The 17,037-nt window shown below is 33.9% G+C and overlaps 3 protein-coding genes and 1 non-coding gene across 7 annotated transcripts; 2 read left to right on the top strand and 2 right to left on the bottom strand.

The window, feature by feature from the left end:
- Positions 1-1,159: 1,159 nt before the first annotated feature.
- On the bottom strand, positions 1,160-8,400 carry LOC103498839 (beclin-1-like protein). Of its 2 annotated transcripts, none has more exons than XM_008461611.3 (10): positions 8,009-8,400; positions 7,234-7,559; positions 6,953-7,123; positions 6,393-6,517; positions 5,265-5,313; positions 4,520-4,678; positions 4,334-4,419; positions 3,732-3,800; positions 2,497-2,646; positions 1,160-1,704 (listed from the first exon to the last, which is right to left on the bottom strand). In XM_008461611.3, the coding sequence occupies exons 1-10, from the start codon at positions 8,151-8,153 to the stop codon at positions 1,455-1,457; spliced, it is 1,530 nt and encodes a 509-aa protein (XP_008459833.1). In that variant the 5' UTR covers positions 8,154-8,400; the 3' UTR covers positions 1,160-1,454. The 2 variants fall into 2 exon arrangements, with proteins under 2 accessions (XP_008459833.1, XP_008459834.1); XM_008461612.3 differs by having other exon boundaries at positions 7,234-7,551; positions 8,009-8,199.
- Positions 8,401-9,148: 748 nt separating this feature from the next.
- LOC103498838 (pentatricopeptide repeat-containing protein At1g05600) lies at positions 9,149-11,702 on the top strand. 3 transcript variants are annotated; one of them, XM_017047009.2, is made up of 2 exons: positions 9,149-11,027; positions 11,450-11,702. In XM_017047009.2, exon 1 carries the CDS (start codon positions 9,483-9,485, stop codon positions 10,974-10,976), a length of 1,494 nt encoding a protein of 497 aa, XP_016902498.1. In that variant the 5' UTR covers positions 9,149-9,482; the 3' UTR covers positions 10,977-11,027; positions 11,450-11,702. The 3 variants fall into 3 exon arrangements, with proteins under 3 accessions (XP_016902498.1, XP_008459832.1, XP_050947998.1); XM_008461610.3 differs by lacking the exon at positions 11,450-11,702 and having other exon boundaries at positions 9,149-9,314; positions 9,531-11,290; XM_051092041.1 differs by lacking the exon at positions 11,450-11,702 and having other exon boundaries at positions 9,149-9,420; positions 9,531-11,290.
- On the bottom strand, positions 11,580-11,651 carry TRNAC-GCA (transfer RNA cysteine (anticodon GCA)). The gene has a single exon. It is a non-coding gene; the product is annotated as a tRNA-Cys (tRNA).
- A 1,855-nt stretch (positions 11,703-13,557) lies between the features above and the next one.
- LOC103498837 (pyruvate dehydrogenase E1 component subunit alpha-3, chloroplastic) lies at positions 13,558-16,493 on the top strand. Its single transcript, XM_008461608.2, has 3 exons — positions 13,558-14,051; positions 14,438-15,218; positions 15,922-16,493. The coding sequence occupies exons 1-3, from the start codon at positions 13,824-13,826 to the stop codon at positions 16,197-16,199; spliced, it is 1,287 nt and encodes a 428-aa protein (XP_008459830.1). The 5' UTR covers positions 13,558-13,823; the 3' UTR covers positions 16,200-16,493.
- Positions 16,494-17,037: the final 544 nt, after the last annotated feature.

Genomic DNA, 17,037 nt, shown 5'->3' with positions numbered 1-17,037 from the left:
TGGACTAACTTGCACTCGTTGTTTTGGAAGATTACAAGATTGGGGAAATTCTTTCCACCAATAGTTTATAGGGTAGGGATGTGGGGGATAAATTCAATGACATAACATATTTTTCAAATCTGTTTTTTAAACCGTTTTTTTAATTGAATTATTTGGACTTGCTAGGAAATAGTATTGGTATACATATTTTTTTTTCCTTAGTATACAAAATTTACTTAAAGTTTACTATATTCAAGATTTTTTAAGGAAATTCCACGATGCCATGATTCGCTAAATTGATAATCATACGAGTAATCTTTGGTCCAAGATTCTTATATGATTGAAAATAATGAAGGTTCAAAATTAAGATGTTTTGAATTATGATTACTAAAAATTGTTGTGTTTGATTATCCAGCTTTCATTATCAACCCTTTGGGATTTGGCTCAAAGGTCATCCATCCGTCATCTCCATAACCTAACAACAAGAATCAAAATGACATAAACAAAAAATTATAGAAAAAACTGAATATGATTCTTTTTTCCAAAAATTTTTTAAGCATATATTAGAAGAAAAACCCATCTAAATAATGCTGGTGTAGATGAGAGCCTTACTCATAACGAAAGTAAAACGAGCCCTGCGCATCGGTTTTTCAACTGGCTTCAAATAAACCAAAGCTTGACTCATAAGTCAAGATGCTCCCATCACCAAACTAGGTTAAGTTCTTTTAAGATTTTTATTCAAGTCCCAATGTCATGTAATCTTTTCAAAGTGCTAACATCATTGACTCTAATACTCTAATAAGGCATATTAGAGTCAATAACATTCTCGCAAGTTGCAACATCCCTTGTTTGTTGCTTTCGAGCCCGAAACCCTCACTGCCAAACTTTCTATATAAAGAAGCCCTCATTGTAGGACGCACTACAAATATTTTCTAATATTAAATAAATGATGAGGGCAGCTCTCATTTACATGCGACTTTATTGTCAGCCAAATCAACGATATTCAATGATATAGGGTGTGATAACATTAGACTTCAAAGCATTATTTATTTCACTAATTTATAATGTGAAAAAAAATGGAGTATGTACTACGAGAATACTAGACAATTGTCCCAAAAGTAGAAGAGAGTTCAGCAAGCTAGAAGCTCACGGATCATAAACATGCACACAAACACACACGTGGGCCAAAGTAAGGTTTATCATTTTATCATTTAGTTGGTTAGAAATACAGCACATGGTATTCTTCAAATTCAGAGGTTCTTGTAAATTGACATTATGGTCATTCATTATCTATTCAAAAAACAAAGCAAGCATCATTAACCTATTGTCTTGCTATCTAATTGAATAGATAGTGAAGAAACAGCAATGAACCTCTAAAAGAATATGACTTCATGTGCGCACGGACACAGAGAAAGAGAGAGAGATACTAAATCCTAGACTTCCTGTACAGATTCAGTTATGTTTGCAACTTGTCATCACCTGGTCGAAGAATTTCTATAGTCAGACTTGGAGTCGGCCCCGCGCTTTGTATAAAAAGAGCCAACTGAAGGAACTTCGTTGTGTGATGCGGTGATTGCAGAAAGGGGCTGGAAATTTGTATTGCCAACAAACCAGTAGAGAGCCCATTTCAAATTGCAGAGAGTATACTTGAGAGCTTTTGTCCAATACTCTTGTTTGTTGAAGCTTTGCGTGATGGAATAATTTTCGACCTTGTCGTTCTCAATCCTGCAACATTGTTCGACAATGATTAAAAAGCAAGCTAGGTTTTGATGCCACAATACAGAGATTAGACACGAACAAATGAACTACCGTAATGTGCTAAATACTATTATGATTCCAGTACTTGTACCTGCATGACTTTTCGATCTTAATTACTTGTACCTGGATGGTTTTCAACCTACCACTTAGGATAAAAAGCCTATTTCGATCATCTCTGTGTCCTCTAATATGTTTCTAATGTTGTTTCTTATCTTATCTTTATTGGTCATTACGTGTGACTTAAACATGGTGCATTTAACAAGTGTCATGAGATATACATAATCTCTGTTTATTTCCGGAAGGAAACTACTTAATTGAAACTCCATTTATCCCCAGTACGAATCTGCTTAATCATCCTAACGTCTACGTTTCATACACAGTTTTCCTAAGACTTTTTATTTTTCTTTTAATAATAAAATTGTGCCTTAATCTAGCCGAGCAACAGGAAGAGCAAGAAACTACACATGCATAAACAAAGTAAAGAAATATCGTAGAACCAAAATATATTGAGAACAGAACTACAAGATTACTCAAACAATCCACGTCATTGAGCACGTTCACTAAAGTCTAAGTTAAACCAATCAAAGCACTTATTTATATTCGTTATTACTTATGTTAGAAAAATATTGTTTCAGCATAGAAGATTCCTAATCGACACCCAAAATTAAATACTACAATTAAACATCAAAACATAATTAAATAAAATAAATGCAATCATACACATACAGGATAAATGATATCCAAAATAATGAAACTTACTTATATGGCAATTTGAAACATTTCTCATGCGGTATGTTGTTCTCCTGATCCCTAGAATTGGCAAACTCAGCAAATTCCTTTAAGCAAATCAAGAACAACGTCATGGCTTTATCGTAACGTGTGCTCCAAAACAAGTTCACTGGTCCAAACCTATTGAATTACTAACATTTCAAATCAAGAGTCCTGAAGAACGTTTCAAAAAATTGGAAACTAAAACATGAATAATGTGGGCATTAAAATTATTATTATTATTATTATTATTATTAAAAATAATAATATTTAAAATAAACAAACATCTATCCTTGTATTTGAGTGCACCAAATGTCTCCAACGTGGCTTGTCCACAAAATAACGGGAATCAGACTGGAGCATTATAGTAAGAAATATGATTTTTTTTTCTTTTTTTCTTTTCAATATATGGCAAGAATATACATTGAAACCCATTCAGTTTCATTGCAGTAATGAAACTTACAAAATTAGAAGCAAAATACTCTTTACTGTAAGTCTGTAATGATTTGAGTAGAACAATAAGTATAATTATTCCCTTTGGAATTCTAGGGGGAGTATTGCTCAGCTTTCAAAGGGAGGAGGTCGCATGTATTCTTTCGGAGGGGAAAAAAGGCTCAGGTTGGAATGTGATTGCTGAAAAAATTTGTAGATTATTGCCCTCTTCAAACTCTGGTAAAAGGAAGGTGGAGGGAGATTTTTCCCTAACTATTTCTTTTTATAACTTTGATGGCGAGGAATTTTGAATGGACCTCCACAAACTAAGGGTAGGAAAGCTTTTTAATATGAGCTAGGGAGCCTCTTTCGATACTGCAAGTGCTGTGTGGCTAGTGATCTTAATGCTTCTCCTGGTCATTCTTGCACCCCTCCCCCACTAGTGGGGCCCTAGTGAAGTTAAGTTTGGTCCCCGGTAAGATTTCATGTTTCTCTTTGGATTTGCTTTCGAAGGCTTTTTGAAATTACTCTCTAGGTAACATTGTACTTAGATAGCCACCCTCTCTAGTGAGGTTTTTTTAGGGCTGACTTTTTATATGCCCTCCTAATCTTTCATTTTCCTTATGGAAGCAATTATTTCCATAAAAACATAAATAAACAAAAAGTAAAATAGATTTTCTTTTCCTTTTTTTAATTTCTTTTCAATATATGGGCAAGAATATTCACTGAAACCCAATCAATTTCATTACAGTAATGGAATTTACAAAAATAAAAATAAAATACTCTTTACTTACAGTTCATATGTATTGTTATGTTCCATGATCCGAGGGTAGCTTCCCATTGGAAGTATTTTTATCCGATATCTATGAAGTAACGAATTAAAGAAACAAGGTTCATTATTTAATCTGGATCCCTAAAATACTTAAGCTGATTTTGGACACTAAAATACCCTATTGGTTCACAGAATGGAAGTTCAAAACAATCAACTGTAAATATTTTATCCAACAACGTTCCAGGACCTGAATGCCGGGTGGAATTCACCTTTCCAAGTCATATTTTCATTTGTTGTTGTTACAATTACCAATTTAACTAAATTATTTAGAACCTATTTTTCTAATATGTTGTTCATTACAAGAAACAACTCTCTAATGCGCAGATCTTGGTTTTCTTTTCCAATAAATTCCCGTTCCAAAATACTTGAGCAACTTGCTTTCTCTCAGAACTTGGGTTTCCACTATGTTAAAAGTCTGCATATCCTTTCATCTCAATCAATCCAGAACACCAATGCCAAAGTAACAATCAAAGGACGATTCTCAAGAAAAAGCAACTTAAAGATTGTGTAGAACTGAATACTTCTAAAACTGCTTCACAAAAATTATTACTCAGAAAAGGATACTGAAATCTTGGCCTGAAATACTGGCACATTGTATGAAGAAGAAGGCTAGCTTGTCCCCATGCAGCATTTATTTCATCCCATTCAACCTAAATGTTTCAACATAAAAGTTAGCAGGAAAAGCAGTTGGAGTCTAATGACTAAAAATTCTGAAACACAGGAACAGTGGAATAGGCTTAGTTTTCATACTGGGATCTTGGGAAGACGTCCAAGCCGGAAATTGTTAATAGTTCCAAAGTCTCCGTCATGCCAAATGGGAAAGGCATCGTTGAGCACATTTGTTCGCTTCAACAATTCCAAGTGTGCTTGTGAAACTTCTATTTTTGCTAAAATTGCATCTCTCTCTTCCTGTTAAAGTCATCATTCATTCAACGATGTAATAAAAAAGTTGCTCAAAACGTCAAGACTAGGCAGAAATTCATTTTTGTTTCAGCACTCAACATTGTCACGTAGAGGATGATTGTGAACTTTTTCATAGTTGAAAAATTAATCGTTTATGGGATCCAATTAAAATAAAAAATATATATATGTGGGTTATAAGTGGCGCTGTAGAGTTAGATAAAGCTAGAAAAATGCTGCAACGTAGTCTCAATCTTCACAAGGTTAAAAAGATCAGGCCATCATCTAACTCCTTTAGTAAAATATTCTGAGGATATTTTATATCCAATGCATGTGACTCCATAATTGGATGATCGAAGTTAGTCCTATAATTAGAATTTAGACATTCATTACAATCAAGCTAGACCAAAACAAGATATCAGGCCTATTCTACATGTCCCTCACATATAAGGCTCCATTCACTTCTTTGGGCTTTATTGAAATTGAAATCATACAAGACTTGGTTGAGTCCAGCAACAAAATAGAAACACAATTATGTACACCATCATTGTTCCTATGAAATTTTACATGCTTAGAAAATAAATAAAGGGTGTACCTGATGTGAAATTAATTGAAACTGAAAATTATTATATTCATGCCAATACCTGTCATTCAATGAATACAAGAAGCAGTCACCAACCTAAAAGTATCTCAAGAACTTCTTTGTCAACCAAAAAGATCAAGATTGAAAGATATAAATCATAAGTGAAGGCATGGGTGAATATAAACACCAGTAAAAGAAAACATCTTGATTAGGGGATCAAAGCAAGGGATTAGGAGTGATATTAAGCTAGTAGGGACATTATTTATAATTTGCTTTATACTGTTTTAAACAGTTTTAATTTTTTTCAGCGTAACTAATTTCAGTTATTAGGCTTACTTTTTAGCCTAGGTCAAAGGTTGGTTCATCATAGTAATGGTTTCCACAGATTCAATGATCTGGCCTACAAATATAAAGGTTGGATTCCCCTCGTATCAAAGCAAGATCATTTGCATGTGCTTCTATTCTTTCATTCAATGAAAGTGGTTTTATCAAAAGCCATCATCTGTTCTTCCAATACTTGTATCCATAGAATGGTTTGCATATAATTTTTCAAAACTCCACATTTCGTGGGTGATGGAACAATGTACGAAGAATAACATACTTTACTTTTTGTGTCAAATTTAGAGTTAAAACCGAACCCTTTTGGATAAATACAGTTAAGCAACTACAGCAGAAATTTGATTTAAAAGGAATCAAATAATCTTTAAGGCGGTATCCTCCAAAATTGGTTTTTTCCCTCTTTTGACATGTAAATGCATTATGGGAGAATTAGTTAGACCCCTTGTTGAAGTATTGAAATAATTAAATTTACCATAGCCTATCGGCTTAAACTTTTAGGTTTATCGATGATTTAGCATGGTACTAGAGTAGGTATTCTTGTGTTTAAATCCTGTCATGTCATTTCCTTTCCAATTAATATTGATTTCTATTTTTTGAGCCTTTTACAAATTTTAGAACCACAAGTTAGGGGAGTGTTGAAGTATTGGAATGATTAAATTTACCATAATCTACCCAATTAAGTTTTTTAGGTTCATTGGTGACTTAGCACTCCTTTAATAAGGTTTGGTTACTCCCTTTTTGTGTACCTTTACAATAACCAATAAAGAGTTTAGGTTCCTAATAAAACAAAACGGCAAGTACCTCTCTTCCAATTCCTTAAACCGAACAGATTTAAGCTCCAGTTCTTTTAGTTCAGCATTTACTTCCGTAAACTGGTTCTCTGTCTCTTTAATGGCCGCTTCAAGCCTTCTCTCTTCTTCCTCAATCTAAACCGGAAAAAGTAGAATATAAAACAGCCAGATTCAATCTATCGATTAAAATTCATATGCACTGTTTCTTTTAAATTACTGATTCAATTTGAATCTTTACCAAAAATATGAGTTAAAATTATGAACTTGACAATTGTTTGAATACAGACTTCTATCTCTTAAATAAAAGACATAATAACCACGATGCTTAAAATATACAAAAAAACATTTTTTTTATCTGCACAGTTGTATTCTTCCATATGCCTGAACAGGGGGAAAAATACATTTCTGCTATTGAATCTTTAGACAACCAGAAACCTTAAACTCAAATAAAATAAATATCTCAAGAAAATTTTCTCCATAACTTTCTAAGTCATGCCATCGTTCCAAAATAAGATAATCAGCATATGTTGATTAACAAACAAATGCCAAGATTTCATTCTTGAATTGTACCTTTAATTTCTCTTTAAGAAAATCAGCTTCGGAGAGAACGTTTCGTGACTCCCCCTCTAAGCGTTTGAGGCAGGCTTCATATGCCTTAATATCCCTGTTCACATCTTCAACCTCCTTATCAAGTTTATCAGACAAAATCCTCATGCATTCCAGGCACAAAGGCTGCTCGACCTGCAAAAAGAAATATAGGCATACAGTTTTTAATCAGTTCCTCAAAACTTTCAAGAAATCCAATCAGAATGAAATTGAAACAAAGTTCAAGTTCCTTTGCTTTAGAGTACCTGAGTTTGAGTTTTGGCAATGTCAAAAGCACGTTTTAAGATAGTTATAGTAGAGTGAAACCCAGAATTATTTGGCTGCATTGCCCCATCAGGTGATGGTATATGCATTCCACCTCCATCAGACGGAGATTCATTCTTATACACAACCACAAAAGATTCATCCATTGCCTTTCCAGTTTGTCCCGTATCAGCCTGACCAGCCCCCTCACGCGGACGAGGAACTCCATGTGATTGGGGCCGTTGCTTTGGCAACACAACAAAGGAATTATCCATACGCGTTGAAGCTAACATGCTACTGGCCCCATGAGCTCCAGACCCCTGCATCCCTGATCGTGTTTATCACCAGAACATATTCATTAAAAGAATCATACAACTTGACGTCTAAACATTAAACTAATCCCCATACATGCCTTGCTACTTAAGACCCCAGAAGGTTAATTGATTGCCCATACGTAAATTATCAAACTTAAAATCATACACACATCCTTTTTCCTCTCTTTTGGCCGGGCTTTATTAATTTAGGCCACAATCTCTCCCATTTGGTTTCTTCAACAACTAAGACAGTTTCGCCAAAAATTTTGTAAGTTCCCCCATATCCAGTATAGCACTATCATTCAATTGAGCTATAACGTTCAAATTATCGCACCACAATCTGGAGCGAAGGGCAAGAAATTGCGTAAATAACTACAGAAGTTCAAAGTAACAGAAGAAATCACATATTAGATACCAAAAGCGCGAAGATAAAACATTAATAATTAAGAGTAGAGAGCTTCACCGGATCGAGCAGAAGGATCATTGATGAACTTATCAGCATGGGTGTCGACGCCGACGAAGCATAAGGACTGGCCGCAGTTCTGGCAGCCGAATCGAGGAAGATTCGGGTCCGCCGGCGGGATCCTGCCGGTTTTTCTGTCACCCATCGATCGTTTTGATCCAAACGTGAAAAATGAGTAATTGTTGTTTATCCAAATCTTTGCGCGGAAGAACGAAGAAAACCAACGAAGTTTTTTCCGTCGAAAAATGATTAATAATAATCTTTACGTGGAGATCATTCATTAAACTAAAATTAGGGGATAAAAAACAAAATTACTTTTCCTCTATAATCCAAAGTTTTAATTTATCTCTACTTCGTTCTATTAAACTTAAAAAAAAATATTATGAAGGATTCTAAAGACTTCTCGGTCCTCAACTTACGATGACAATTACATCTTCTTGAGGACTAAGCATTAACAAACCTATATAACACAATTTGTGTATTTATTATTTTATTTTCAAGTTATTTTAAAATATAGCAAAATAAATTAAAATATTTACAAGATTAGGCTATATATTATAATACAAACATATACGAATATTATAATACAAACCGAATATGTTGGTCTTCCATGACCTACGATTCTAATAATTTTTTATACTTATACGTATTTTCAGAAATTTTATCATTTAAAATAATTTTTTTTATTTTTCTTTGAAATGTAAGAATATTATTCCATTTTTAAGTTTAGGGATACTTGTGAAATAAAATATGGAAAAATTTCTTACTACCGTGAATAAAACATTTTAACTTTTAGAAAATATGTGCAAAACTCAAGTCTCGAAGCCGCACAATCACGGCACTATAACCATACTTTAATTAAAATAAAATGTTATTTAATATATATTGTAATCTGACATCTCAAAATCAATATTAAAATACAAAAATTAATAATGTGAAGGACACGCCTATGTGTATAGAATTAAAATATTTACAAAAATATAATCTAAAATTTTAGATTCTATTAATAATAAATTGTGATTAAAATTTTAAATTCTTTGTAAATATTTTTCTAAACTATTTTATTCTTTGTAATAATCTCTCATAGAAATAATATAAAAACAAAAGACATCCCAAAATATTTGTTGAAATTTAGTAGTTAAGAGGCGCGCTGTCACCCCGCGATTTCCATTGCAGGGAATCAGCTGAAGAGTTTCCGTCTCCGCGAAAAGGAGGAAGCCATATTCTTAGCCAAATTCGATCAAAGATACTTATTTTCAAGCGCTGAAGTTGACTATAAGATAGGACACAAAATCCCACCTAGCTGGTAAATTTCAAAGCTCTCAACTTTCTGTCTGCCCATCAGGTGTTTGTCAAAAAGTCTTGCCTAAAATTCGTCAAATTTCTCTTCATTTTTGCTGAAGTTGGATAAGGTTTGGTCACTTGTTTCAAATATAAGTCTGTTATTGATTAAACATACACTAATTAAGTAGGTATGACTGTTAGGTGGCCAAGGATTTTAACGCCCACATATTTATCTCAGATTATTAGGAAGCAGAATAATCCCTTAACAGCTTACCAACTGTTTAAGGAAGCCAAGTGTAGGTACCCAGATTATCGGCACAATGGTCCAGTGTATGCCGCAATGATCAATATACTCGGAAACTCGGGCAGAGTTTCCGAGATGAGAGAAGTGATGGATCAGATGAGAGATGACTCTTGTGAATGCAAAGATTCTGTATTTTCATTTGCAATTAAAACGTATGCTAGTCATGGATTATTGGAAGATGGTATATCTCTTTTTAAAAGCCTTGGGAGATTTAACTGTACCAATAGAACACAAACTTTCAATACCCTTTTGGAAATCCTGTTGAATGAATCTCAGCTTCATGCTGCTTGTCAGCTTTTTCAGGAGTGTTCTTATGGTTGGGAAGTGAAATCCAGGACTCAGTCCTTGAATTTGTTGATGCAATCTCTCTGCCAAAGAGGTCAATCTGAGCTTGCTTTACATGTCTTTCAAGAAATGGATTACCAAAGTTGCTATCCAAATAGACTGAGTTATTTGATTGTAATGAAAGGACTGTGTCAAGATGGTAGGCTTAATGAGGCCATCCATTTGTTGTATTCCATGTTTTGGAGAATTTCTCGAAAGGGTAGTGGAGGGGACATAGTAATTTATAGAACCCTTCTGTTTGCTTTGTGTGATAATGGAGAGATCGAGCAAGCTGTGGAAATACTCGGCAAGATCTTGAGGAAAGGACTAAAAGCCCCTAAACGGGCTCATTACCGAATCGACTTAGATCAATGCCGGAATAACAAGCTCACCATCGAGGAAATCAAGAGTTTAATCAATGAAGCTTTAATCAAAGGCGGAATTCCCAGTTCAGATAGCTATTGTGCCATGGCTGTTGATCTATATAACGAAAACAAGACTGATCAGGGAGATAAAGTGGTTAGTCACATGATCGCTAAAGGCTTCAGGCCACCGTCCTCGATCTATGAAGCGAAAGTAGCTTCATTATGCAAAGAAGGCAAAGTTGATGATGCGGTCAAAGTAATTGAAGAGCAAATAGTGGGAAGTTGTGTTCCAACTATTGCATTGTACAACATCGTTCTGAAGGGTCTTTGTGATGATGGAAAATCAACCGTGGCTATGGAGTATTTGAAGAAAATGGCAAAGAAGGTCGGTCTTGTTGCCAACAAAGAAACTTACAGCACTTTAGTACATGGACTTTGTCGCGAAAATCGATATACTGAAGCATGTAAGGTTCTAGAGGAGATGGTTATCAAATCGTTTTGGCCTTGTTCTAACACATTCAATACGCTTATCAAAGGTCTTTGCTCAGTTGGAAAACAATATGAAGCTGTGATGTGGTTGGAAGAAATGATTAGCCAAGGTCAATTGCCTCATGTTTGTGTCTGGAATTCTTTGGTTTCATCTCTGTGTTGCGATGTGGCTGGCATCGATATGTGCTCCAAGGTTTTATGACATCAAAAATCATTGTTGATGCTGGAATATTTACTATAAAATCACATTTAGGTACCAAATTTTTCTTTCAAAATATCTATTTTGATTCTAGAACTTCGGTAAATAATCATTTTTCCTTTTCTTTTTCTAGTTATTCTAGAATGCATATATAAACAGGTTGGGATGAACTTATATCGAATCCCATGTATACTAGGAGGTGAGGTAGATATTTGACGAGGAAGGGCCGAAATGGATAGTTTCTAATTTTATGAACTCAAATAGGCATTTTAAAAGTTCAAAATGAAATAATAGAAGCTCTCCGAAGTTGAAAGGAAGATTTTTTGAACCTTTATAGTAATGGAACATAAGGTTTGATTGTTTGATTGTTGAACTCCCCTCATGTCTGATTAACTCTCTGCCATTGTAGAGGGTTAAGCTCATTGTTCATACTTTGAATGACATTTCATTTTTGTTTTCATTTTTTGGGATTGAAGATGGAGATGAAGAAGATCCAAAGCAAATAGAATTCAATCCATTTCCTGGGTGTCTATAGATTGTGAGAAAAAAAAACACACACACATATGTATGTGAAGTTCAGTTATAAAAAATTGAACAGTTCAAAAAAGGGCCCAACCGGGTTCGAACCGGTGACCTCTTGATCTGCAGTCAAATGCTCTACCACTGAGCTATAGACCCATTGTTGCAAATATTTCAATATTATTCAAATACATAAGTTAGTTTTCCAAATGTTTATTTTACTCATTTATTTTTTGTTGCGAATTTTTCGTGGCCATAATTCAATCCCACGTTTGAAGTGAACTCATTCCCTATCCATTAATTTTTCTTCTCCATGTTATCTAATATTCTATCCAAGTTTAAAAGGTTGATTTGGGTAAATGTTAAAGGTCTCCATTTATAATATATATATGTATGAACTTTTTAATAAATATTGATTGGGATGAATATTAGTAAAACAATTTTGAAAATTGTTTAATTTAGTAAATGTTCTATATATATATATATTTTTTCTGATCTTTCTAGTGTTGCTCCGTCGATTCTTTAGGTTTAGAATTTTATGGTCTTTTACTCTCTCTGGTTAGGTTTCACCCTCTTGCTCCTTTTCACTTCTCTTATTTCTATAGTTCGAATATTTTGTTCCTTAATCTATCTATTTTTATTTTTCTCTCATTCTTTTGATATGTAGTAGCAAGAGTCTAACACACTCACACAATAGTAATCGTTTTGATAGTTTTTGCGGATGATGACATGAGTAAAAAAGAAAAGAAAAAACTCAAATTCAAATATATAAGTTTTGTTTATTTGTTAAGTTTAAACAAAAACAAAACCTTGTTTAAATTTCCATTGATAATGTCTCATTTGACAACCATTTAAGTTTCTAAAAATAAAAAATAAAAAGACAAAATGGCTACCAAACAATACTTTTAAAAACATGTTTTTGTTTTTGGAAGTTGACAAATAAGTTTTATGTTTACCTAGGAAATATGGAAATCATGAGAAAAACAAAAATTTCAAAACCAAATGATTACCAAAAACAAATTTAAAAACCAAAACCCAATTATTACATATCGATCTTAAAGTTTTTTGTTGTTATAGGAAGCTTGAATATCATTTTGAACATAGAACCTCTGTTTTTTTAAGGATCTTTTATTTTATGAGAATCTAAGATTTTTGTAGAATGAACATATAGATTATTGCTTTTGGTTTTGTCGTAATATAAGATGTCTAGGCATTTGAAGATTTTCAAGCATCCTACAATATGCTTTACAAAGAATATCTCGAGAATTTCATGTCCCTGTAAATTATGAATTGTTTGGAAGCTCATATTAAGAACAAACATTTGACACTTTTTTATTTTAATTTTATAAATAACATAAATATTGTCAACTATGTATGTTTTTTATCTTTTGAAAAAACAATTAAAATTAATATATACTTAATAAATAATTCAAATTAGTATATATTATTTGGTCGAACTAATAAATAAAATAGGAAAACTATATTACTTTTTTTAAATTTAGTAAAAACAAATATGTTAGGTGAGTTCAAAGGTAATTATTTTAAAGAACAAAACCGTAGAAGTATTTACAATCATAACCAAATATAACAATGATGGACTATTATCACGTACCATTAGTAGATACAAATAAATGTTTATCACTAATCGACAATAACGTTTGACTATATTTATAGATATTTAATCCATTTTATTATATATGAAAATACTCCTAAGTTCAAGTTAATGTTAAATTAATTATAAATTAATGAATAGTAATAAGAACATTAAGTAAATTTAACATATTTACGACTAAAAATCCCACAAAACAAACAAATTTATGCAAGTATTCTCATATATTTTTGAAAATATTTGCACAAAATAAACATGGTTATCTAAGAATATCAAAAATACGTAATTTCAAACATATGAATATGAATAGTCTGATTATCTACGTTGCCTTAAGCAAACATTACATAATTGTTCTTCGAAACTTAGGACTAAAAAGTAATTTTGAATATTTGTTTTTGGTTTTAGAGTAAATTTTTCATAAATACACACTTTAAGATTCACATAAATATGTGTAGAAAATTAGGAAGTAGTTGGTTTTAGTTGAGTGGCTTTCTTCTTTCTCCTCCATTTCAATTTCATCTTTGTGGCTTTTGCAGTGAAAAAACGAACACCAAAATCCTCACGCCTCAGAAAAGGCGGCGATTTCCAAGCTCCTTCTCCTCGTTTCCTCCGCCCCTTTCTCCCTTCTCTTCCCCTTTTTATATCTTTCTCTTCTTTTCCCTTTCTTTCATTTTCCCATCTCTTCTTTTTCCCATTTCCCTCCTTCTTCTTTCTCCTACACAATGTCCTTCTCTTCATCACTCAAAATCCTCCAACCCCTTCCTCTTAACTCCACCAGATCCAATGACAAACCCCTTCTCTTTGATCCCTTTAGATCCACCTCCAAGTTTCTTGGATCTCGATTTCGTCTCCCTTCTCTCTCTAAATCCAATACTCGTTGTCGATCTTCCCCCACTGTTGCCGTTTCCGATGTTGTCAAGGAGAAGAAGCTCAAACCCAGTTCCAATTTGGTACTTTTTTTAAAAAAAAAAAAAAATTCTAGATTCTGAATTTGTTGTATTGATTGATTTGTTATTTGGGTTTTTAATGTCCTGTAAATCATGGGGGGATTTGGTAATGTTGCATGAAATTTCACTTTCTATACCCGCATGGAATTTTCTAGCTTTAACGATTATGCTTCTGTTGGTTTTGGTTTCCGTGTTGTTATTTTCTTTTGGAAATTTGGATGGTTTGATTGAGATTGTCTTTATAAATTGGAGGTTATATTGTTCTTTTGTCCCATTGCTTTAACGATTTTACTCTACTGGAAGCTTTTGTGTGCATTGCTTTGCTGCATGAAGCACCTTGGTTTAAAAGTTCTTCCCTTTTTTTGGTTCCTTTTATTGTCTCCACACAGCTGATTACAAAAGAAGAGGGTTTGGTACTCTATGAGGACATGATATTAGGCAGAGAATTTGAGGATATGTGTGCACAGATGTATTACAGAGGCAAAATGTTTGGTTTTGTTCACCTTTACAATGGCCAAGAAGCTGTTTCCACTGGGTTCATCAAGCTTCTTACACAGAGGGATACTGTAGTAAGCACTTACCGTGATCACGTTCATGCTATCAGTAAGGGAGTTCCATCTCGTCAGGTCATGAGTGAGCTTTTTGGAAAGACCACTGGGTGCTGCCGTGGCCAAGGTGGCTCAATGCATATGTTCTCAAAAGAACATAATCTGATAGGGGGCTTTGCCTTCATTGGAGAAGGCATACCAGTGGCCACTGGTGCTGCATTCACATCTAAATACAAGAGAGAAGTTTTAAAAGAGACAGACTGTGAAGATGTGACATTGGCATTTTTCGGGGATGGAACTTGCAACAATGGCCAGTTCTTCGAGTGCTTGAACATGGCAGCTCTGTGGAAATTGCCAATCGTATTTGTTGTGGAGAATAATCTTTGGGCAATTGGAATGTCCCATTTGAGGGCTACTTCAGATCCTGAGATTTGGAAAAAAGGTCCTGCGTTTGGAATGCCTGGTGTTCATGTTGATGGTATGGATGTTTTGAAGGTGAGAGAGGTTGCAAAGGAGGCAATTGGAAGAGCCAGAAGAGGAGAAGGACCTACTCTCGTGGAATGTGAAACCTATAGGTTTAGAGGACACTCTCTGGCTGATCCTGATGAACTCCGTGACCCTGGTTAGTGCTCTTAAATTCACACCTACAATTGGTTCTGTCATATTCTAAATATGCTTTTGCTTGGCCTTGTTGACATTTATTATTACGGGGCTAGTCAAAGTTCCTTAATTCATTTCTCATGAATATGATAGCTGATCTCTTAATCCGTACTCCATCATAACCATTTAAGGATAATTCATTCAGGGTTGTTAATGAGCTGCACCGCTAGAAATTCACTCATTAGTCAACTCGAACTTTTTTCTCATTTTTTTATCAATTATCTTTAGACTCAATTAGATTTTTTTTTTTAATTTTTTAAATGGAGTCAACTAACTTTTATTGAGAAAAAAAAAAAGAAAGAATATAAGGGCATACACCCACCAAAGCACCCCTTCTAAAGAAAGGGCTTCCAACTAAGTAACATATTACTTAGAGAATAATTACAAAAAAAAAAAGGCTTTGAAACCGAAGCACCCAGCAAGACATGAAAACTCATGAGGAATCAAACCTTAATCGGGTTCCTGTTTAAACCTCTAAACACTCTAGTGTTCCTCTTCCCACAAATATCCCACAATAAAGCTGATTCTTCATAGGTGAGAGAAATCTATGTCCCCATCAGGTTCTTCATTGTACTTTCCTTACTTAAACACACAAATGTAGTTTCTTATCCTAGTAACTCCGGAAAGTACAAAGGATTAAGAATTCCCTGATTTAACCATTGCAGATGAGAAGGCTCGTTATGCTGCTAGAGATCCCATTGCAGCTTTGAAGAAGTACTTGCTGGAGAATAAACTAGCCAATGAACAGGAGCTAAAGGCAATAAAGGATAAGATAGTTGAGGTGGTTGAGGATGCAGTTCAATTTGCAGATGAAAGCCCCCTTCCAGCAAGAAGCCAGTTATTAGAGAATGTGTTTGCTGATCCTAAAGGCTTTGGAATTGGGCCTGATGGAAAGTACAGATGTGAGGATCCCAAGTTCACAGAAGGAACTGCACATGTCTAAACTTCACAAAGTTTGTTGTCTATCCAAGTCTTTTTATTTATTTTAATTTGTTTTCTTTCCTGTTTCTGTTGGGTTATTTTCTGATTATTTGTAATTGAATGTTAAATTAGCTTTTTTTCTTAAGCAACCAGGAATTTCCTTCCTTTCTTCAGGTTATCCTGTAGTTTTTTTTTTTCTTTTTCTTCTTTTTCTTTTTCCCAATTTTGATTTAGTGTATGATACAAACGTTCCTCTACTAATCTAGTTATGTGGGAGATGGAAGCATTGTTTAATGCTTTACATATTATGTTTTAATATCATGATTATGTGCAGTTTAAAGGCTATTGTAGTTTTGGAGCTTTATACTTCATACTTCGTATTCGGTTATATGTCCTTCTACTTTGGTCTCTAACTCATAATCTGCTCATTTTGCCCTAAATTTAAATAGCCAGAGTTGCAAAGTTTTAAAGCTAAGTGTAGGAAGTCAATAGAGCATGAAATTTATGCTTTTCGATTGTCCTTAACTCGAATTCCTTAGACCGATCGCTGTGCTTTGTCTTCTCTAGCATTTTTTCAATCATGAAAGTTGAAACAAATCTATAAATAATGTTTGGATTTGGATTCAAGGGAGAATTTTCTCCGTTAGCGAATGGAGTTGCTCAATGCATGCATTCACCGTTGCTAGCTGCATTCTCTCCTTTACGATGGTACATCTGACTGATTTTTTAGAGCCTTTCATTTTTTAGATAAGATTTGAGATTCTTTCAGCCCTTTTCAGTTATTATCCAAAAGAAATTAAAAAAAAAAAAGTAATTTAACATCATCCCTACGTGGTTTTGAAATAATTAGAATCAATTTT

The sequence above is a fragment of the Cucumis melo genome, chromosome 11 (genome assembly GCF_025177605.1).
Source record: "Cucumis melo cultivar AY chromosome 11, USDA_Cmelo_AY_1.0, whole genome shotgun sequence".
Classification (NCBI taxonomy): Eukaryota; Viridiplantae; Streptophyta; class Magnoliopsida; order Cucurbitales; family Cucurbitaceae; genus Cucumis; species Cucumis melo.
Note: the sequence above shows the minus strand (reverse complement) of the source record. Positions and strands in the feature narration are given on the sequence as shown.

What these genes read in the sequence shown, in the direction of transcription:
- LOC103498839 (XM_008461611.3), bottom strand. Translation starts at nt 8,153, where the DNA reads ATGGGTGACAGAAAAACCGGCAGGATCCCGCCGGCGGACCCGAATCTT. An exon ending in TATTTCAGGCCAAGATTTCA is followed by an intron (nt 3,801 to 4,333) that starts GTATCCTTTTCT and finishes GTTACTTCATAG; the next exon opens with ATATCGGATAAAAATACTTC. An exon ending in TGTTTCAAATTGCCATATAA is followed by an intron (nt 1,705 to 2,496) that starts GTAAGTTTCATT and finishes ACAATGTTGCAG; the next exon opens with GATTGAGAACGACAAGGTCG.
- LOC103498838 (XM_017047009.2), top strand. Translation starts at nt 9,483, where the DNA reads ATGACTGTTAGGTGGCCAAGGATTTTAACGCCCACATATTTATCTCAG.
- LOC103498837 (XM_008461608.2), top strand. Translation starts at nt 13,824, where the DNA reads ATGTCCTTCTCTTCATCACTCAAAATCCTCCAACCCCTTCCTCTTAAC. An exon ending in TCAAACCCAGTTCCAATTTG is followed by an intron (nt 14,052 to 14,437) that starts GTACTTTTTTTA and finishes GTCTCCACACAG; the next exon opens with CTGATTACAAAAGAAGAGGG. An exon ending in TGATGAACTCCGTGACCCTG is followed by an intron (nt 15,219 to 15,921) that starts GTTAGTGCTCTT and finishes TAACCATTGCAG; the next exon opens with ATGAGAAGGCTCGTTATGCT.